Below are 22,450 nucleotides of genomic sequence, written 5' to 3' on the forward strand. Positions count from 1 at the left end.
AATTATAAATGCTAATCAACCAAAGAAACGGCTGGGGTTTTCAGAACAGCATACTGGCCACCCCAGAGTCCAGACTTCATAATAGAACGTGTTTGAGGTTACTTGGATCATGAGAAGCATTAAATACAGCCAACTTCTAAGACGAATCTTTGGAGGTGTGGAAAAATATCTCTGCAGATTTCTTCAAAAAACTGAAAGCAAATCTCCCAAAAAATGGAAGCTATAATAAAGGCAAAAGAGGAGACACTAAATACTTAAAAAAATATTTTAAATTTTAAATCTTTTTAGTTTTTGAGGCTTCTGTGTAATTTTCTGTTTTGACTGCAAATAAAGTAAACAAACAAAGGGCTCTGACTTCTGTATAGTACTGTATATAAGATATAACAAACATGTACATACATATAACAAAAATGAGCTTTTTGTTGAAGGCAAAACTTGCACATCATGGAAAACAGTCCTTGATTGATATATAGCCTTGCTGACTTTACCCCTGCACATTTCTGAGATACAAAAATGGTATAAATTATCATATGTGAGAAAAGCAGTTAATCCCAGGTTAAACCCAGGTTTCAAGCTCCTGATCAGTCACAACCTCTTGGTCTGGTCCTTGGCACTGTATGGCACACCCTGCTGAGGGACTGAATTTGGACATAGTCTGAGGGTTTTTCCTGGGGTGCCTCATGGCAGAAGCTCTGTGCGGAGTATCTAATGCTTTCTGACTGTAACGCACAGCTGTGCCATCCACCGGCATCTTGGTCTGAGTGGTATCTAAGCTCTGACTTCCCCTATAGGAAACTGGTTTAGGGATCTTAGAAGGTTTCTTGTCAGGTCTGTGGTCCCGTCTGGGGTGTATACAAGGTTTCAATTTCAACTTGTATACAGATGGCACTCGTTCTGGCTTCTTCAAGCACCTCTTCTGACGGAATGAAGAGTCCTGGGGCTTTTCAAATTTGTAAGTCCCAGAGTTTGAAGAGTTACCTGGTGTCAAATCTGTCTCCACAATTCTGTTGCTTTCTGAATCTACACTGGAACCTAGGGAGGACCAGGAACTGGCCACAGAGAGTTTTGAAACCTTCAGATGGTTTGGGTTAGTGTCAGCATGGATTTCTTGCTTCCTGCCCTTGAAACCTCTAGACAGACTGTTCACCCAGTTTTCAACAGACACTTTCTCGAGCTTCTTCTTCCCATTTGAGAGCTCACTAATGACGGCCTGAAACTGAGCCTCCTTTGCATCACTTGGTTTAGAAGCAGAAGAGGACATAGGGAGAGAAGGTTTCTGGATTTCAAATGACATCTCTGGAGAATTTAGAAGAGTCTCAGGACGAGACCTGTACTGATCATTTTCTGAGTCACTGGGATCAGAGTCCATGCTGAGCTGTTGCAGATTGGACAGGATCTCCTCCTCAAGGCTCTGGTACAAGACAGCTTCCTGAGCAGGACTGATTGGAGGAGGAGTAAAGAGGTATCTATTCTCCATCTCTTGCCCTCCACTCTTTGAGTCCACATCAGAGACCGTTCCAGTTGACTGATGACCAGAAATTTTGAAGTCTGGCTTTCTCAACTTAATTGGAGAATTTTGCACAGTGTGCATTGGAAGATCCAAGTACTGCTTCTTTTCACCATATGAGGAGCATCTCTGTTGGCTCCTCTCATTTCCATCAAGATTAGGTGTATTTCGTGATGAATGGTCTGAGGTGCCACCTGGTTGGCCTTTACCAGTTGGGGTAAGGCACCTAGCTTGTGCTTTCCCTGATACGACACCCATTAGTCCTTTAGATGGACAAAATGTGCGAATGAAGTCAGGGCTCTTCCTACCATTCCCACTGTCATCAGATTCTTGAATACTGATTGTAGGGGGCTGATGAACTACCAAATTGCTTTTGCTGGTGTTAAGATTCAGATCTGGTGTTATACACAGGAAGGGCCTCGCTGACACTGAACCAGCTGGCTTGTCTTCATTGCTCTTTGCCCCAGCTGTGGCAGTCTGTCTCAGCTTGGAGACAAACTGTGATTTGCTCCAGTTGTTACCCAACCTATTGTCTGGGCCTGGCTGGTGTTGAGGAGAGGTCTGACTCTGGACCCTCTGGAAGACCAGGGGTGTACTAGGACGCTGAGGCTGTGGTGGAGTAGAGGGGCGAGCTGGTCGCGGAAGACTGCTGGCTAGACGTGGAGATGGAGATACACGCATTGCCTCTCGGCCTGGCCTGCTGGTAGACTTCAGCACAGAGTCATCCTTACTTTCAGAACAGGTCTGTCTGCAAAGCAGGATATCTGCCCTCTCCTTCAGTCTGAAAGAAGATTCACACAGGCAGTTCAGCCTTTGAAAGTCCATTTTATTACAAACCTACTCTAATACTGCATGTATCAAGTATGATTATCTGTTTGCCTGAAGTGTATTTGTTGTTATTTTGAGCTAGGTGGATCAGGCTGTGACTAAGCACTTCTTTAGAGAGAATGTAGCACTCAAGCTTAAGCGAGTTCTATTACACAGTGGTGATTCAGGTTAAGTGGATGCAGTTTCAGATTTAAAATGTCAAAACAAAGAGGCTAAGCTGCATCAAACCCTTATTAACCTTTTTAAGATCACAGCAGATATTTCTAAGCGAGCTAGCTGTCATGACAGATTTCCAACATTACCCATTGAGACTTATTACTTATCAGTCCCAACAGACAAGGCATGGAACAAAATCATAACCTAGGGCCTATCCAAGAGTGGACAACATGCACTGTTGTCAGACTGGAAAGATGGTATTTCATTATTAATAGCACGTCTAAAAGGCAGCACTCATAGAGCTACATGGCACCTTTATTAATCTTACAAGACAACTGACATATAAACCTACCTTTATAGATGTTTTCAAAAGCTTATTCCAACAAGTGTCAGTTGTTGATGAAATGACATCAAAATGGCCATACAACAACTGAAGCTTGTTGTAATTTTTATTAATAATTAAAAAGGTTTTTGTCAGTTGTCATAAAAGGCATTTGCTGATGCCATGTAGTGCAAATCCCAGTTGTGTAAAACCCTGATGCTTCTCCTGAGAAGCTATTTGAGAAACGCAAGGTTTTTCTAGGAATAGCAACAATATAAAACATTAAATATGACCTTCATAGACCTCAGTATATGAAATCTCTGTGTCATCAATCATGCTGTCTAAACCAAGGGCACAGTATCTTGTAACGACTTTCAAGCAAGGTGAAAAATTGCACTGCATGAGATGGTTAGCACCTTGTCTTCTGCCATTAATTATTTCATTGAGCATTTAGTTAGGTTTCAAAACAGGGAGTAAATATAGTTCACTTCTGCCTATTTTGGTGACCGATAATAAAATACTATAACTGGTATTTGTGACTTAATTTATAGAGTTAAATATTATACAATTAAACAGTTACTCATCATCTGAGAAAAAACTATAAATGTATAGTGATAAACTATATTCAGAGTCAAATAAAGCAAATTTAATGTTTATTCAAACTATCCTTGGAAATACTACAAAAAGCTAAAACTCAAATTAATGAGTCTTTTCTTTTTCTCAGGGTTTATTACTGTAATTTAATAACCTTACATTAGACACTGTCACTGGTCATTAAATTTGTATAAAGCTGAGGGACTGGCGTAATTACAACAAATTCAAAATCATTACTCATATAATTGCGCTCTGCTATTGTTTGTGCTCACATATGCAGCAGTGTTGCTTTGATTATGATGACGTGACAGGAGTTCAATTCATTATGATTAAGTGCAGGATGACTGCTTTTATCTGCCTGTAGCGTGATAGAGGACACAGAAAAATGGAGGAGTAGAAAGTGTCCATGCACACATTTTAAATTGTCTGCACTACACAGATTTTTCTGAGAAGTATGTTTAAGAGTTGTCCGATTTGTTAGGCCTTCAGACACAACTGAGGCTGAGTGTGGAAGGCTAGAGGCTTAAATGGATTTCCATCATCCAAACAGTTAAAGCCTGATAACAATGAGCTGCTGACAAAATGCCTTACAGTTCAGCAATAAAGCACATAAATAGCCCCACCTCAATTTAAATATGAGCTTTGGTCATACACTATACAGACAAAAGTATTCGGACACACCACCTAATTATTGAGTTCAGTTATTTCAGCCACACCCATTGCTAACAGGTGTATACAATTAAGCTCATAGCCTTGCATTGATAGACAAACACTGGCAGTAGAATGGGTCGTACTGATGAGCTCATTGACTTGGCACCGTCATAGGATGCCATCTCTGCCACAAGTCACACTGAACACTTCTGTCTCAGTATTTCACACCAAACCATTTTTCTCAGTGACTGAATTACCTCCTTTTCAAGGGGCAAAACACACCACAAGTGTCAGCAAGGGCAGTTGGAAACCTGCCCTCCTCTGTGGGTTGGTTCCATCCTTGTTCTAAAACACCTTGCTCTAGTATTCATATGCTCCTGAAGACCCTGATTAGCTGGGTCATGTTTTATGGTTAAGAACAGCTCTAAATTCTGCTAGCCTACTACGTGATGCCAACTGCATACACGTCTGATGATGCTCTTTAACCTCTCATCAGCCCCTGCTGGGACTCATTAACCTGCTGTTTTATTAAAGGAGTCATTGGTCTCTGACTGTGTCTGATGTCTTTGGCATTCAGTGACATTTAGTAATTGATTACTTTTCAATGCTTTCCTTGGAACCCATGAGAGATAATTATTGAGTTCAGCTGTATAAAATGAAGCACATAACTATGCAATCTCATGCAATCTCAGATAGTAGAATAGGTTACACTGAAAAACTCAGTGCTTTGAAACATGGCACTGTCAAAGGATGCCACCTGCCACAAGTCAGTTTGTGACATGTCTGCCTTGCCAGACCTGCTGTGGTTAACTGGAAGTGCTATTATTGTGAGATTAAGGCATCTAGGAGCAACAACACAAAGCAGTAGACTATACAAAGGCACATGATTAGGCTGCTAAGTGCTGAAGCATGTAGCACATAAAAAAGTAAAGCTTGGTGGAGGAGGAATAATGGTCTGGGGCTGTTTTTCAAGGACGCTTAGTTCCAGTGAAATGTAATATTCATGCTCCAGCATAAAAAAGTCATTTTAGAAAATGGTATGCTTCCAACTTTGTGGCCACAGTCTGGGGACGGTTCTTTACTGCTCCAGCATGACTGTGACCCTGTGCACAAAACAAGGTTCATAAAGACAAGTTTGTTTAAGGAAGAACCCCAGTGGCTTACACAGAGTCCTAATCTCAACCCCACTGATCACCAGAGCGTGTGAATGGTGCAGCGTGGGAGCGGAGTAGGAGTGGAGCAACATGATTTGGCTCGGTGCACAGAGCAGCTTTTCAGAAAGTCAGTTTTCTCTCTCGCTCTGAAATCTCTTCAGTAGTGCTCCAATCCTGCAAACTAGACAGTCCCGTTTATCCTTAGTGAAAAAATGACTGATGCAGCAGTGACTGCTATAGTTCACACCACAACCATCCATACACAGAATTCATGCTGCGGAGCTGTTCAGCAGACCTATAGACTGGAAATTCTCACCAATCGCAACAAAGTTCTACAGAGGTAGTCTCATATCCACTTTGGGTAGTGTTAAAAGCATACACACTTATTTACCCTCAGCACTTTTCTAGCTTGTGATTCATGTCTATACCTTTGGGGGCAGTCGTGGGCTGGAGGTTAGGGAACTGGCCCTATGACCGGAAGGTTGCCAGTTTGATCCCCAGCACCGAGAGTCCATGACTGAGCTGTCCTTGAGCAAGACGCCTAACCCCCAATTGCTCCCCAGGTGCCGTGGATAGGGCTGCCCACTGCTCCAGGCAAGTGTGCTCACTGCCCCCTAGTGTGTATGTGGTTTTTCACTTCATGGATGGGTTAAATGCGGAGGTGGAATTTCCGCAGTTGTGGGATTAAAAAAGTATCACTTAACTTCCAAAAAGAAAAAAAATTTGCAGTACAGAATGTTTAACTAGTTTTTCCATTTAATATCATCCATAAATTACACAATGAATTAAAGTGTGTAGTGTCTTGCCCATAAATTCAAGACATACAATAAAAATAATAAGAATGGATCATATGGAGGCGGATGTGGAACGGGGTTTCTCTGACGTGTGAGCGAGGAGCAGGTAACTGAAAACCCAGAGCAGAGTGATTACAGAAACGCTCTGAGTAGAGAGTGGAAATGTCTGCAGCTCCACTTCGCTCACATGCTATGCTGAACACCTTTAGGATGAATTGTAATGTCGACTGCATGCCAGACCTTCCCGTCCAACATCGGTGCCTAACCTCACAAATGCTCTTTTGACTAAATAGATATATATTCGCACTAACACAATCCAAAAGTTTGTGGAAAGACTTCCTAGAAGAGTGAAGGCTGTTATAACTACAAAAGTGGACCAAACTCCATATTAATGTCCATGGTATTGGAATGAGATGTCCAACAAGTTCAAACAGGTGTGTTCAGGTGTCCACAATCTTTTGGCCATACACTGTATACCCAGAGGTGAGTAGTTCCTGTGCTGACACATGCTGGATGTACCATTGTTCCCTTTAAAGTTCTACAACTTACTCAGCACTTTTACTTCTACCCAAGTAATTATGTGAAAGGCTCAGATTTCTTATCTGACAAAGTTCTGACAATGATATCTACTTTAACTAAAACTATTGGAGACTTTTATTATTGACTGTATATCAGCCAGTATGATCAGTTTTTAGCTCTTAAAATCGGTGACATCATTTCATATTAGTTGGGTCCCAGCTCAGTTATTATATTTATACATAATAAAAAAACATGTAATGACACAATGTAATAACTTATGGTGTTGATACCTAAAACTACATTATATGACAAAAATATTTCGATGAGACCAACTCATCCACTTACTTATTGGGAGAGGGACAGTTCCGGAGGCTTGGCTGTGGGGAGTAGGACAGCCTTGGTTGGGGACTCACTCTTTGGGTTCTGGAGGGGGCAGAAGGGTTCCAGAGCACTGGCTCCAGCGGGGATTGGGCTCGGCTCAGCAGCAGAGTCGTCTGAGACCCAGCCTGGCCTTCGGGCCTGCAAGGCCTGGCTTTGATCTCATGGACTGGGGTGACTGGGCGATATGCCAGCTTATGGGCTGGCAAGGGAGTGAAGGACAGAGAAAAAAAAACAAGAAAAAGAGAGAGAAAAAGACAGACAGAGAAATGACTTCTGAGCTCATCAAAAGCTTGGGTCCCGCAGCACTGAAATGAGGAGCAGTTTAAATGAGGCCTCTGTCGATGTTTAAGAGCATCATTATAAGTGAACATTCAACAGGCTGCTGTTCTTTACTAGTTCTATCTTGAAATATATGCATTAACCCTCTGTGGTGTAAGGGCACATTCTCGATTTTTGCATGTCTTATTAAATTCATCTGTAAAGGAGCTTGTATTTAACTTGATACTCATATGATTCATACCAAAATGCGCCTATATATTTGCTGCTACTTTCTAAAGCAGCTGTTCTAAACTTTCTGTAGGCTATGTCACATTGAATGAAGACTTAAGGGTTTCCGACTTGATGGGTAAGTCCTTAATGATTTCCTGCATGTTCAATGGTCAGGTTCACACAAAATGTAGATAGACACATCTAACACTTATAAACTGTACAGACAATGTATTTCTCAAACCCACTTCAAAGCCTCATAATTCCAGATGTTATATGATGTAATCTTGCTTACATGTATGATTGAAAGAGCATACTACACAGATTCAGGAAATGTTTGAACTGTATTTCTGGGCTGTATTATCACAAAGATGGAGAAACATTTATAGAAACATTGAATTTGAAACATGGGCAAGTTGGCAGACCCCAGCGTGTAAAAACGGATGCTTTCTGTCTGAGAGAACAATATTGTTATAGCCACATTTATCAGCACTGTGAGAACTCTATTGGGAGAACTATACTGCCTGAGAGAACTATATTGTATGACCGCATTCCTCAATACTGAGACAACTGCATGAGACATTGTCAGAGATGAGTTTGGTAAGCCAAATACACTGCTCAAAAAAGGGAACACTCAAATAACACATCCTAAATCTGAATGAATGAAATATTCTCATTGAATACTTTGTTCTGTATGAAGTTGAATGTGCTGACAACAAAATCACACAAAAATCATCAATGGAAATCAAATTTATTAACCAATGGAGGCCTGGATTTGGAGTCACACACAAAATTAAAGTGGAAAAACACACTACAGGCTCATCCAACTTTGATGTGATGTCCTTAAAACAAGTCAAAATGAGGCTCAGTATTGTGTGTGGCTTCCACATGCCTGTATGACCTCCTTACAACGCCTGGGCATGCTCCTGATGAGGTGGCGAATGGTCTCCTGAGGGATCTCCTCCCAGACCTGGACTAAAGCATCCGCCAACTCCTGGACAGTCTGTGGTGCAACGTGGCGTTGGTGGATGGAGCGAGACACGATGTCCCAGATGTGCTCAATCGGATTCAGGTCTGGGGAACGGGCTGCCAGTCCATAGCTTCAATGCCTTCATCTTGCAGGAACTGCTGACACACTCCAGCCACATGAGGTCTAGCATTGTCCTGCATTAGGAGGAACCCAGGGCCAACCGCACCAGCATATGGTTTCACAAGGGGTCTGAGGATCTCATCTCGGTACCTAATGGCAGTCAGGCTACCTCTGGCGAGCACATGGAGGGCTGTGCGGCCCTTCAAAGAAATGCCACCCCACACCATTACTGACCCACTGCCAAACCGGTCACGCTGAAGGATGTTGCAGGCAGCAGATCGCTCTCCACAGTGTCTCCAGACTCTGTCACCTCCGTCACATGTGCTCAGTGTGAACCTGCTTTCATCTGTGAAGAGCACAGGGCGCCAGTGGCGAATTTGCCAATCCTGGTGTTCTCTGGAAAATGCCAAGCGTCCTGCACGGTGTTGGGCTGTGAGCACAACCCCCATCTATGGACGTCGGGCCCTCATACCATCCTCATGGAGTCTTTTTCTAACTGTTTGTGCAGACACATGCACATTTGTGGCCTGCTGGTTGTCATTTTGCAGGGCTCTGGCAGTGCTCCTCCTGTCTGTCTCATGCTACCACGAGTGTGAAAGCACCACCAACATTCAAAAGTGACCAAAACATCAGCCAGAAAGCAGAAAGGTACTGAGAAGTGGTCTGTGGTCCCCACCTGCAGAACCACTCCTTTATTGAGTGTGTCTTGCTAATTGCCAATAATTTCCACCTGTTGTCTGTTCCATTTGCACAACAGCATGTGAAATTGATCGTCAGTCAGTGTTGCTTCCTAAGAGGACAGTTTGATTTCACAGAAGTTTGATTTACTTGGAGTTATATTGTGTTGTTTAAGTGTTCCCTTTATTTGTTTGAGCAGTGTATAAAGCTGTGGTGCTATTTTTCTGCAAAGCTGCCATTCTTGAAAAGGGCAGGCTTTCAACGCTTCAATGTTACAAGTGTTCTTAATATCAAGTGTACTGAGTAAGGATAAATGACGGAAGCAAAAAGGAAAACACAGGTCTGATGTCATTACAAAAAAAACTGCCTTAATGGAAGCAGTCTGACTGTTTTTGACTTGTCTCAAATGCATCGGTGTACTGTGGCTGACTGAACTGACTCAAAAAACAAGGCCATCAAAAAGGGAAATGTTAGATTTATTCATAAATGCATCTCATGTCATTTCATAACCCTCCAAAACAAGAGAGGCACACTCAGATATGAAGTATCGAACATGGCTGTTTGAAATGCCTTATGTAATATCTGATAAAATGCTGAAAGGTGAACTGTGTGCATGTGTGCATGTGTGTTTGTGTGTGTGTGTGTGCGTATATGTGTGTGTGCGTGTATATGTGTGTGTGCGCGTGTGTGTGCATGTGTGTGTGTGTGCGTGTATGGCCTCACTTAGAGATGTGCAGCGGCAGGGGTCATGTTTGTCTAGATAGTGCTCCAGGGTGTCCCATCCTCCACCCACTCTCACCATCACATGGTTCCTTAAGATCTACACACAGACACACAATCATTTAATGAAAAATTATGCCATTATGCATTATGCAAAAGCTACCTGACTGTCCATGTATCACACACATCAAGCGGGGAACCCTGAACTGAAACTATTCTAGGCCATTAAGGAAGGAATCAATGATTTTGATTAAATAAAACAAAATACATTTCTGTAATTTGTAGCTCATTTTTATTTAACAGAATGCCCAACTGAAAATGAACCAATTAGCATTTTCTTTTCTCCATGGTCTCTAAGTAAGTACAGCCAAGCGAGCTCTCCCATTGGTTAGGACTTCAGCAGCTAAACACAGAGCCTAATGTCAGATTAATCACTAACTAATAAGGATCTCACAGTGGAATAACAATCATATTTTGATTTGTAACCGGTGGGACAAATTTTGTGGGAAAAAACATTGTTTACTCCTTCAGGAAATACTAACTACATTCACGACTGTGAATATGACTGGCAGCCTAATCAATGTGTATCAGTCATTTGTTAGGAAATGTAAAAACAATGTCAGCTCTATGCAGGAGTCATTACTAAACAAATCAAGGTGAATTACTACAAGGTAAAATACCATTTCTGTTTAATGTCTGTCACACGCTTCTCATAAACATGGGATATCATTCACAATGTTCATCTGTCTATATTTAATCTAGAATGGACAAAAAATGTTCGTATGTTGGTTAGCTTAGTGCTACCATACTACTAGAATCCCATAGGGGCACTAGTGATAATAATATTACCATTATGACAGAGGTGTTTTTTCTCCTCCCTGTTTTAACAGTCAGTCAGTTTATATATTTACATATTTGCATCATGTCAAGGTGACAACACACCATATTTCCTTAACTCATTTTTAAAAAATATCATTTTTGACATGGTGTCTAAGAGAATTACAGGCTTATCTCTACTTGCGTGACAGACTGTCAAACAAGAGCACAGAAACAGGGACAGAATGAGAGGCACTCTGAAAGTGAGAAATAGAATTACTGATGAGAGAGAGAGAAGGAGAGAGAGAGATGATACTGTGGTTTGTTTACTCGCACAAATATAAGGGTGTTGGAGTCTCCAACTCTGTATTTGCCATCTGATATCTTCACCATGGGGAACTGGGTAGGACAAGTGCAGTGACTTATCAGATACTGAACCTGCACACACAAGTGGTAAAAAGATAAACACAAACACTCATAGATCCCCTTTATTGAGGTTATTTTACAATGCCCCTCACGCTCTGCCTGGCTGCCTTTGATCCCTTTATCGGTTCAATATATCAGAAAGGTACCAACAGCATATGCAGGTCAATAGCAAGAAAAGCCACAAATCAAAATGAAAGCAACAGGAGGCACATCCTCCCTCGCTTAATGAGCTTTTCACTTTCACACTGTATGAACTTTTGGTCTCTACTGACAACAGAATATAATTCTGTCTCCAAACAAACTGTGGCTTCTGCTTTGTCCCTGCCAGTATATACATTTTAGAGGGCAATCAATCACATACACAGCACATCAAAAGTTTAGGGACACCTAGCCTTCCAAAGTGTTTTTATTAAATTACGCAAAAGTTTTTTGGTTTGTAATAAAGAAGAAAAAAAGTCATTTGTAATTTTTGAAGGAGCAACAAAGGTACTATGCTGGTGAATCATGATAAAGCCCATTTTATATACTTATTGTGACCTAAGCAAGTCATATGCAAAGGTTTGAACATCCCCAAACTATGTGTTTACATGCTTTGGTGATGTTCTAGGTGAAAACAAGTTAACACATCATCTACAGGCTTTAACATACTGGAAAAAATCCAATATAAAATGTGTTATAAATTTGGCATTTTTCACATTTTTTGTTTTCTTTTTTCAAATAAGCAAAGAAACAATATTTGTGCATTAAATGAGTAGACGTGTGCTCTCTGCAGAGGATGTGTTAACTTATTTACACTTAAAAATCAACAAAACATATCATTTTACATGTTTTACATATGACCTCATATGACAGCTCCCCCCTATGTATTACAGAACTACAGAACACAGACCACTCACCATCTCATCCAGGTTCTGAGTGTTCTGTAAGCATCTCTGGGCCACGGGCTGTCTTGTCTCATGCACAGGCTTCTCCATCTCCTCCAGAATCTCCTCCTCAATCTCCTGTTCCAGCTGGATGAGGACAGGAGCGGCCATCCCAAAGCGAGAGGCCCGTCGGGCCACCTCGAGCAGACAAAGCACAAAGTTCTTCTCATTCTTGCGCAGGACAAGGTCGTCTGTCTCAAACATTAAAACATCTGTGGGACAGGGAGGGTTTGAAAGTGGTAAACTGGATCAGAAAACATGGTCACAGCATATATACAGCAGTCTGGAGGACCGTGATCTGGTACTAAAATCCAGCGTAGACAGACACCTTAACAAAAATGACAAAAAAAGCGAGGAGTGAAACATGAAATGTGCATAGGGTCATTTTTCTGTAGGCATGTGTTACGACGACATTAGCTGAAAAAAGAACTAATGACAAAATAAAACAGTTCAAGATAAAGACTTAAACCGGTCCGCAAACCAAAGCAGTAGATCGAAACGTTGACATTTATGCTCCTGACATTTCCTTTTGAGAAGTGATCATCGCATAAAAATATCGATACCAATTGTTTAATTTAAAAGGTAATTTCACCACCAAAAATGTCAGAATAATTCGGTCTTTGAGTCATTCTGAGTGGTTTGATGTGAAAAGATTCATTGTACAGACTCAGATATCTCTACAGCGATGGAGATAGGAACCAGGGGTCGCAATGTGCACAACACAAGTATAGCCCTTTAATTTAACATCCAAAACCAGCAGTGAACCTACATGTGCCTTCTATATTCTTATATTTAATGTTGATGATGGTAAATTAGTGGAAAATCTGAACAACTATGTTAACCTTTGGGACAGTTTCTCCTTACAAGTCCATTCATGTACCTGTTTTCCATGAATGGATTAAAATACATGAATTATTATACCATTTCAGCCACAACTTTAGCACAAAACTATCATAAAATAAAGTGTCAGACATCAGGCAGCGTATATCTAACCGTTTCATTTAATACCTTTCTGTGAAGGAGCTTTTAAAGGTGGACGTCTGGTTACTATAATCGCTTCATCTATTATGGAGCATTTCACATCGAACTACTCTGAAATATTTAGTTTACACGTCAACCATTTAGCTAATTGCGTTGAATTTTTTGGAGTAAACCTTTAAGCATGAACTGAATATCTTTTTTAGGAAAGTAAAAGTATAGGATATGAACTACTTTTTTCAGCCTTCTCTGTCTGCTTCTCATACATGCACATGAGCCGGAGTGAACGCTCCAAAACAAATCCCACTGGAGTTACTACACTCCACTAAGGGGTCAGGCTATACACTAACCTAAAGACAGCTTCTGATTAGTATATTAGCCTCCTTCATGGTCGTCCTTGGTATCGGATGGAAAATATAAACGATACATCCCCATAAAACGGCACACGAAGCGCTACTGACTTTAATTAGTCGAGCTAATATCGCCACCTAGTGGTACAATTACAGCATACATCTAATTCAGCGTTGGTTACATGCGTGGGAGAAAGAGTAAAAAGTCATCTAATTTGAAAAAAAACAGCGATTACCTTTAATATTCATCTGATGACGACACCAGTTGATAAAATTGGACACGTTATCCCGGGCTAGAAATGTCGCAGGTTGAGCTGAACTCACGAAAGTAACTCCAGATGTGGGCAGCTGCAGGTGAGTCCGGCCGTGTGCCTGCTTAAACTCCTCGGCTACCCGTGTCACGTTGTTGGCGTGGGCACAAAGCAAAGCGCCCGTCTCCAGCACATCCAGCATGCTGTTAACGGTCACGTCGATGCGGTATAGCTCCTTCAGCCACTCGGCTAAGTCCTCCTTCATCGCATAAAGGTACTCCTCACTTGACTTGAACGGTTTGATGCTCTGGCTGGACGCTTGCTCTATTGCAGACATAGTGAAAACGCTTCATTCACCTCCACCGTCTTGGAGGCTCGTCGTTTAATTAACCTTCGTTAAAACGTAATGAATATTATAAAGTTTTCCTGCCGTTAACTTCACTCCCAGTTTTAAGAAAAGCTGAGGTATCTTATGGGGCGCTGGCTGTGTTAGCAAAAACAAGTCAGGTGGCTTCACAGAATTGCTAAGCAGTTAGCTTACGAAGTTTTCCACAAAGACGACACGATGTAAACATTTCATTCACGGCTACATAAAATTCATTAAGAGCAGAATTCGCGTACAGAGTGTAAACTTATCGAAATAACGTCCCATTCGCTCCTGAGTCTGAAACGTTTCTCATGGTTTTATTTTGTTGGAAGACTAAACTAACTCGCCCTGTTGCCCCTGGTTACCAGATAGCGACTGGTTTCAAACACTGCGCTTAACCATTTGAGGACCATCACCTGAACCGATTAAAGCGGAATCCCACTGGTTTTCCTGAATTTCTGCAGGATTAAAACGTTGAGATGCAAACAAAGTCATTCAGGGTGGGTCGATGTGAAGTGGTGCTTTGAAAAGAAACCATGTTATAACCGTTCACAGCGGTGGTGATAGGAACCAGACGTCTGAATAGTTTAATGCCTTTAAAAGCTCCCTCACAGAAATGTGGCAAGACATTGATTTACATCAGTTTTTAGATAAGGTTTTGATTTTTGGTACATAAGATTTGGATGTCATTTGTGTCCCACTGATTTTTCATTTATAATAGTAAAAGTAGAAGTAAAAGTAGAAGCCGGTTTAAAACAGACAAGGTTAACAACCTCAGTCCATATTTCAGAAAAATAACAAAACATTAGTGAAACCTATCTACACTATACCTTGAAATATGGTCATGAAAATACTTTGAATGCTGTTATTTTCGTGTCCATGTGTGAATACCTTTAACATCTCAGGCTTTATAGGTTATGAAAAAAGGCACTTTTTAGTGATGTCGCTCTAACATGGCCTGATCATCTTAATATCTATATCTGAAAGTCACATAGTGAATGGGAATTCATATAATCCAAATTTACTGAAGATCAAAGGAAGAAGAAAAACAGGTTCTCGGATTCTTTTTTCTACATTTTCAGTGATATTGTGATGTTGACAGATGTTCGCTTTAAAAGTGTATCCCCATTACCCAATTTATAAACTGGTGATTTACTAAATACATAACGTAAATCAGTAGAACACCCTTATAGGCCTCCGTGCCAGTAGCTTGGATGTTAACTACATTTTGTGTATTTGCTAATACTTTGCTAAAAAGCTAACTCTGTTCCTCATTTTTTCTGCTGTCAGGAAAGAAACCTTGTAGAAAAAATTTTGTTTCTGATACAAGTTAATATATTTTTCCAATGGTTAAATGAAGGTTCTCTTAGATTCAGTGTTGAATTGAATAATGTTAGGAAAAAAAATCATTTGTAAGAATAACAAAGGCTAAATGACATCCCAATTGTGGAATCAGATTTACCTCCATTTTACCACAATCAAAATTACACATTGAATTTCAGAAGACGTGCATCATCAGTGGTCGTTCTGGACGTGTTGCAGATCCTGGTTCCTGACAGTCACTGCAAGGAATATAACATCAACTCTCATCAAACCACTTTACTCGACTTTGTTTACATCTCAACAACTTCATTGTATAGAAATCTAGAAATATTGGTGGAATTCCCTTTTAAGTCCCACAGATTTCCACATGTCACAGAAGTAGAAACATGTTATTTTCAGAACAGTCAGTGACCCGGACATCTATTCTGACCATACTGGTTCAGGGAAGAAAGTGAAACATGACAAAATTAGTTTTGAAAAGTCTGTGAAATGTTATAGACAAGTTATGTTTTCTTTATTGGTTTCCAACAAATTGAGACAAAGAAGAAAAACACAACCAGGTCGAAAATACGGAACAGACTTTGCTCTGGTTGAAACCAATAGATTGGTCAAGGAATTAGGATTAGACTCTGTCCATATTTACATTAAGGCTCACTTGCCCATTCTTAATTACATAAGCATTCGAGACTGTATCTCAATGTAATGAAATCAAATCTTGCATGTCAGCATCAAACGGATGATAAATGATGTGTCAGCTGCAGCATAATTAGGGTTGTATAGTTAACAGTTCTGGTATCCTCTGTGCCTTTTTGAATGTCATACATTGAATATGTTAAAAAAAAAAAAATGTCTTCGGTATCATGATAAACTGATCATTTTGTGCCAACACCATGTAAGATTTTGATAGGACATTTAAAAGACGAAACTATGTGAAACTGAGCGGGGTCCACTGAAAGAAGTCCAGTGTGAAAAGCCTGTTTCTGTGTATTACACGTCTCACAGTCCGAACAAAATCAGTATAATGTTCTGATGTTGAGAAAGCAGGATTTTTTTAGAGAGGATTTCACCTTGTTCAAAGTAAAATTTTTTGAAAGTGCAAAGTTTAACAAAATCATCCAGAGTAAAGCTTAAATTAGCAGTAAGACTCCAGTTCTCAGCTCCATCAACAAAGCAATACTTCACCTCAAAATGTTAACATGGCTTATAATGAATGCTGATGAAGGCCATTAGACATCATATGCATAAAATTACCCGCCCCTTATTTGCTGAAGCAACATTAACATTTCGGGGTGCTACTTTGCTTTAAAACAGAACTACATAGTGTCTGCGGTCATAACTGTCTTTTCTTATTCTTTTTCTTCTTTCCAGAGTACTCCTGTCTCTGGAACTTGCTTTTTCTATGCTTTTCGCCCCCTCCTTCACTGCGTCGAGTAAAAACTGGCATAGGAGGCTCAATCTCTCCAGGTCGACCTCCTCTATCTGGTACACTACCCATCAGCACCTGTAACCAAAGAAGGTTCCCAATTACAGCTGAAATTAAAAACTTGCAAGTTTCTGGAATATGTATTTGATGCATTAATGGGCATATATACATTTTAAAAAAGCTATACAACATGAGGTCGTGTTTCTCAAGGCTTTGACATGATCACTGTAGATCATGACAGCCACAATATTATTCATGCTAACACATGACCCCGAGTGTTGTATTGCTTTTATACAGCAGTTCTGCAAAGTAAGAAAAAAGGAAAGCAAAGACTTATGAAAATTGCTTTAAAATGTTTTAATCACTTTAAATTAAATATGTTATTAATTAAGTTGTTCTAACAGACTGGTAGTTATAGTAGCTTAGAGAAAAGCCCACTGTTGTTGCTTAGCACCTGAGAATAATAAAGATATGGGGGAGAGAGAAAGAAAAAGAAAAAAAAAAAAAAAAACGTGCCATTATAGGGAAGGAAAGTGGTCAGATTGTTCCTGCTGTTTGTATTCAAAATGTAAGCCAAGAATGAATTTGAGGTGATGCACATTACAGGATATACCACATAATGTGTCGTGTCACCCCCTATATTTAACTTTGTTCGACAACATGCCAACGTTCCAAATGATTGACAGTAAAAGCCAGAAATGCAGTTTTTCAGTGTTTCCCCAATTCACCACAAAGCGATGCCAACATAGAATCATGGGTTTCTAGACCAAATTAAGTGCATTATATATGAGTTATATTGCTTAGCAAACTATTCTACAAATATAGTGTATCTAAAGCTGATGTGCTTATACAGTCACAAAATATCACAAACATTTTGCTACAACATAAAGCTGCATTATGTAAGATTTTTTTTTAGTAGAACTTAAAGAAGTAGCACTATTGAGCCATGAGTGTGTGCACTGCTGCGAGTCACCCTGTAAAGCCTGAAATAATAATTTAAAAGCCAGAGCGTCTGGTCGAATTTTGAGTTTTGTATTAATGTTACACATGCAGGCTTAAAAAAGAAGGTCCAACTCAATATTTAGGTCTTGGATGCAAAACTCAAGATTATACTAATGAAGATGGTGACAACAGTAAACAGTTTACTTACATCCTCGGAAGACACACCAAGTTTTGACGAGCTCTCTTTAAATGCTATTTCAATGCACTCGCAATCATCAAACTGGGGAAAGGGTTCGAAGTATAACCAACATTACAAAATGTTCCTCCATATATTGCATACAATTAAACATTTCCACCACAGAGGTCTCCAAATCCCCAAAACTTACATAGTGCAGCTTTAAGTGATTTTTAAGGCATTATCAAAACTTCCGTACAGCAATTAAAAATTTAAACTGAAGCAGCACACAGCATAAGTTTGTATAATAGAAACTAATTGTTGTGTAGTTTACCAAAATAAATATACTCTATTCTAAGTACAGTACCTTGTGAATGGCTGTGGATGGTCCTGCTCTCACTGGCAGAATGCGAGACTGATCCTCTCTGGCTGCCAGCAACAGTGCAATAGAGACTGACGACTCAAGTGGTGCCGAAAAAGGAGGTATAGATGACAGCAGAGTGCTGCGTTCCTAAAGGAAGGAGGTACAAGTTCAGGAGACGCAATATAGATTGACTGTTCCATTCGTTGAGTGCACTAAAAGTCCTCAAATAGGAAAATTCAAACACTTCGTGTCTTACTAGAGGGCAGTATGGTTAATATATAATACAGTACACAATATGTTCAATAATTTGGAATGTACAAAAAGCACCAGTAAAACAGCAGGGCCACATTTAAAATGCCACCAAAATGAGTGCATTCATTCATTTTATTCAGCATTTCATGAACTATGCAGCATTGTATCCAATTAAACAGGACCAACTGTGTTCTGCAGCTGAACTATGCATTAGTGACATACACATGGCATAATTTATTTTGATAATGATGATTACAGTTGTAAGCAAAGTTTGGGCACACCTGGTCAAATGACCTGTTCTGTATATTTTTATGCATGATTACTGTTTATCTGCTGAATTTAACATCAGGGAAAGAATAAGCTATGGCACATGTTATGGCACATGGTATGTTTAATTTTTCTTCCCAATGCTGATCTCAACAGAATGTGCGCATTAATTTTACATTAAATGTCACAGTAAAATGTTACATTTAAGTTTGTTCTCTGTAAAGGAGGTGGTAACTTGTTTTCATTTAGAAAACAAAACATGTCATATGACTGTATGGTCATATTGTCCGTCCTAATCTTTGTACCTTTTCCCGCTCTCCCCATGCAAAGGACTGGAGTGTGACGTAGAAGCGCTTGATCATCATTTGGCGGCGACACTCATAATCTTTGCGGAGAGCTTGATTCATCAGATGAACTTTGCTCTAAAAACAAACATCAATATAAAGAATCTGAAAACTTAGAGATTCAGAACTTGTGTAGAAATTCTGTCATGGTGCACAACTGGCTAACAGCATGGCATGGCATGGCATTTATACCCATTGTGAAGAATTCAGATTACTCTTGAGCAATGGCTCACGCTCTTCACCCTCTGAGAGAGATGCCAGTCGTAATTCCACCTGAATGAATGGATGTTTATTGATACATACAGAGAGAGTGACACGATTATGTTGAGTGGCTACTGAAAGCCTGCAATCCTGTTACTTTCCTACCTGTGGGTAAACATCGCTGAGCTGAGAGGCTGGATCCATATCCAGAGCCTGAAACAACTGTGCCAGTTCCATCATTACCTCTTTCTCATCTTTTTTATGTCCCTCAGCTTGGGTCTCCTCCTCAATGTCTATGATATTACATTCTTTCCCTCTTTGCTCTTTGCCTGATTCACTCTGTGGTTCAGTATCTTCTGGATGGCTCTCTCTGTACTGCAGCATACGTGCTGCCTGTAACTCGGACACCAGAAAATCTGTAATTGGAGTTAGACAATAAAAGCACATACCTCTTAAAGGAACAGTCAAACAAGGAATTGTTTTAAATAATAATTTTGGTTGTTGTTTGTGAAATATGTGCTTCTGAAGTAAATTATGGCTTTAAAAATAAGAGTTGCATAGATTTTTCTAACTTTCAGCACAGCTTAAATGTTAAGATGTAAGCATTTTTGGAAAGTATCAAAACAGTCTTCATCCATAGCTGGAGCCTTATTTTACTACATAACTTTAACCTTGCATTGTAGAGCAGAAAGAGACATTACATCCTTGTCCCTTATGACCACATGGTGAGCAGTTAGATCTCATTGTTTTGAAGTAAATGTGCCCCGAAGTTTGAAAAATCAGTGTATAATCTTAAGAATTGTCACTACAGAAACCCCTTATTTTTTGTACAATTCAGGACAATCGTCACTACTGAAACATTTGGTGTTGGTTTCAGTAGTGCATGATTGTTTTGTTAATAACAAATTGAATGTTCAATCTTTTTTTTTTAATAAAATAAGCATAACTAAGGTGTAGGGTAACTCAAAGCAAAAGGATTTTAATCTAAAGTAGAAAGCAATTAAAGGTTCCGAAATGTTTTGAACTCTGACTCTGAACCATTCTGGTAGAATGATCCATAGAGATTGCATTTTCACTGTTTAAACATATTATAAACAACTTTTAGGGTGATTTCATGAATAATGTTATGACTTTATGTTTATACAACTGTTCAAAGCTGTAGCTGCTACTTATGTACTGGCTATTGTTTGTGTGTTCTGCTCAAAAGTAAATAAAATGGTTATATCTGTGTTGTAGACAGCGCGATTCCTGTTTTCATCCAAACTACTGTTATAAAATTTGAGTGGGTAAACTTCTGTACAATGCATCTCTACACATCAAACCACTCTGAATGACTTTAAGAACATCCCAAAATTTTGAAACATAAGAGGAATTCCTTAATTTCCACAGACTTCAGTGTCACCGTGTCAGGTTCAGAACTATGCATCTCTTACCTACACAACTACTTTGGCCATAATTGTTCAAGGACAAAATGTAATTTGAGAAAATACAAAAATGCATCACTTACCATGACCTTTAAATAAGAGCGCAGCAGTAAAATAGTCCCAAACAAATCATAAAACTACTTGCATCCTGTCTTATCAGATCTTACCCTGAGTTCGAAATAACAACACAACTACTTGAGAACATTTAGTGGTATATAAAAAGTTTCTAAAAGCAGTTTATGGTTTCATTCTGTGCCTATTAGAAGCTGATGAGAGCTGGTTTTACTCTGTATCTTACTTTAGAAGAAAGCTTGTGACTTGTTTACGAACTCTCAAAACTCACTATTTCTTTAAAACTCTACTGCAGATGAGCTGACGTCCGCTCTATAACTTCACCTGTTATTCTGTCTAGATGGACTGAGGTGAGAGTCTCTGAGGTGAGTGTGGTGGAAGGGTAAAACATCGCTTCTAGAAGCTTCTTCAGCTCTCCAGCCAGAACAGCACCACTATCGACTCCCACTGCAAGGCAAGTACAGATTTAGCTCATGTCGTAAAAGAATGTTGTAATATGGCAAGACATTTTAGCTTTTAATACAAAGTTTCTCAATTCAAATAAAATATTTTTAGTTGTACTGTAAACATCGACATTCAATGAGTTCCAAATTTAATTTCCATGAGATCTTACTTGTAAGAATTTGTGGCTTTTCCCAGCTCATTCAAATGAGAGGAATCATTTTTATTAGTATGAATTCAATACTAATGTGCTACTAGCTTTCACAAGTAAAATTTAAATTTAGACATGTCAAAAATGGAACTGGTACATGTACACATTCAATTCTTGCATGAATAAAAAAAGTTTCTACTTTGTGAGAAATGCATTTTTACATGAAACAATTCAATATTTCACAAGTGGAAAAAATGATATCAACAGTATGTATCTGTTGATAACATGTTAGAAGTAAATGAATAATAGTAAACTGAGTCTGCACATGAAATAGTTGTTTCCTGCATCAAAATTAATTTGGAAAAGCCATAAACGCGCACTACTGATTCAAAGCCACACTGATGAAATAACACGTGATCTAGTTCAAATTAAAAATACACCACATCAAAAACTATGAATTCTCCTTTACTGCAGAACTTCTACGTTCACGTTGGTCAACTCTACCGTTACCTCCAACTTCAGGACAGCTTCTTCTGAGCTCCGAGACCAGCCAGGTAACCAGCGGGCAGGGCAGCTCGTCACAGGCGCAGCGCCTGGCGCAGCGGCTGCTCTCATACCTGCGCGGAGTCAACACGGTTTCAGTTGAACAGCTGAGGCCGCTCAGGACAGGTGAGCGCGCCTTTACACCGGCTTACCCCAGAGCTCGGAGAGCGGAGACTGTCCCAGAGCCTCTCTCCATCACAAGACTGGAATAACGGATTAAAACGTAGTCTGCAGCGCGGTCCGCGGTTTCTCATGGACGCGTCCTCTCTGCTTCCTCTTATCCAGATTTCTTCCTCGTCAGCCACTCCCTCCTCCCTCCTCATCATCTGTGGATTACAGATGCACTCGCAAGGCCAGAGTAATCGATCGTTAACTTCCACGAGACTTTTATTTTGTGTGTGTTCATTTCCTGTTGCAAAGTGGGATCACTACTATTGCAAAATACCCCGTATAATAAAAGATCATATCATGCGCATCATCCTCATGTGCATGTATGTGTCTTTAAAGCGTGTTTTTGTACAGGACTGTAATACACCA

General features: G+C 39.9%; 2 protein-coding genes across 3 annotated transcripts; both read right to left on the minus strand.

The window, feature by feature from the left end:
* Positions 1-303: 303 nt before the first annotated feature.
* LOC108413502 (GAS2-like protein 2A) lies at positions 304-14,351 on the minus strand. The gene is made up of 6 exons (XM_017686042.2): positions 13,610-14,351; positions 12,019-12,257; positions 11,027-11,134; positions 9,884-9,980; positions 6,871-7,105; positions 304-2,288 (listed from the first exon to the last, which is right to left on the minus strand). The coding sequence occupies exons 1-6, from the start codon at positions 13,959-13,961 to the stop codon at positions 557-559; spliced, it is 2,763 nt and encodes a 920-aa protein (XP_017541531.1). The 5' UTR covers positions 13,962-14,351; the 3' UTR covers positions 304-556.
* A 1,430-nt stretch (positions 14,352-15,781) lies between these two features.
* im:7138535 (uncharacterized protein LOC797998 homolog) lies at positions 15,782-22,212 on the minus strand. 2 transcript variants are annotated; one of them, XM_017686047.2, is made up of 8 exons: positions 22,066-22,212; positions 21,881-21,987; positions 21,103-21,225; positions 19,526-19,698; positions 19,274-19,354; positions 19,043-19,159; positions 18,222-18,365; positions 15,782-16,815 (listed from the first exon to the last, which is right to left on the minus strand). In XM_017686047.2, the coding sequence occupies exons 1-8, from the start codon at positions 22,107-22,109 to the stop codon at positions 16,645-16,647; spliced, it is 960 nt and encodes a 319-aa protein (XP_017541536.1). In that variant the 5' UTR covers positions 22,110-22,212; the 3' UTR covers positions 15,782-16,644. The 2 variants fall into 2 exon arrangements, with proteins under 2 accessions (XP_017541536.1, XP_017541535.1); XM_017686046.2 differs by having other exon boundaries at positions 19,448-19,698.
* Between the last annotated feature and the right edge of the window lie 238 nt (positions 22,213-22,450).

Source organism: Pygocentrus nattereri, chromosome 23 (assembly GCF_015220715.1).
Source record: "Pygocentrus nattereri isolate fPygNat1 chromosome 23, fPygNat1.pri, whole genome shotgun sequence".
NCBI lineage: Eukaryota > Metazoa > Chordata > Actinopteri > Characiformes > Serrasalmidae > Pygocentrus > Pygocentrus nattereri.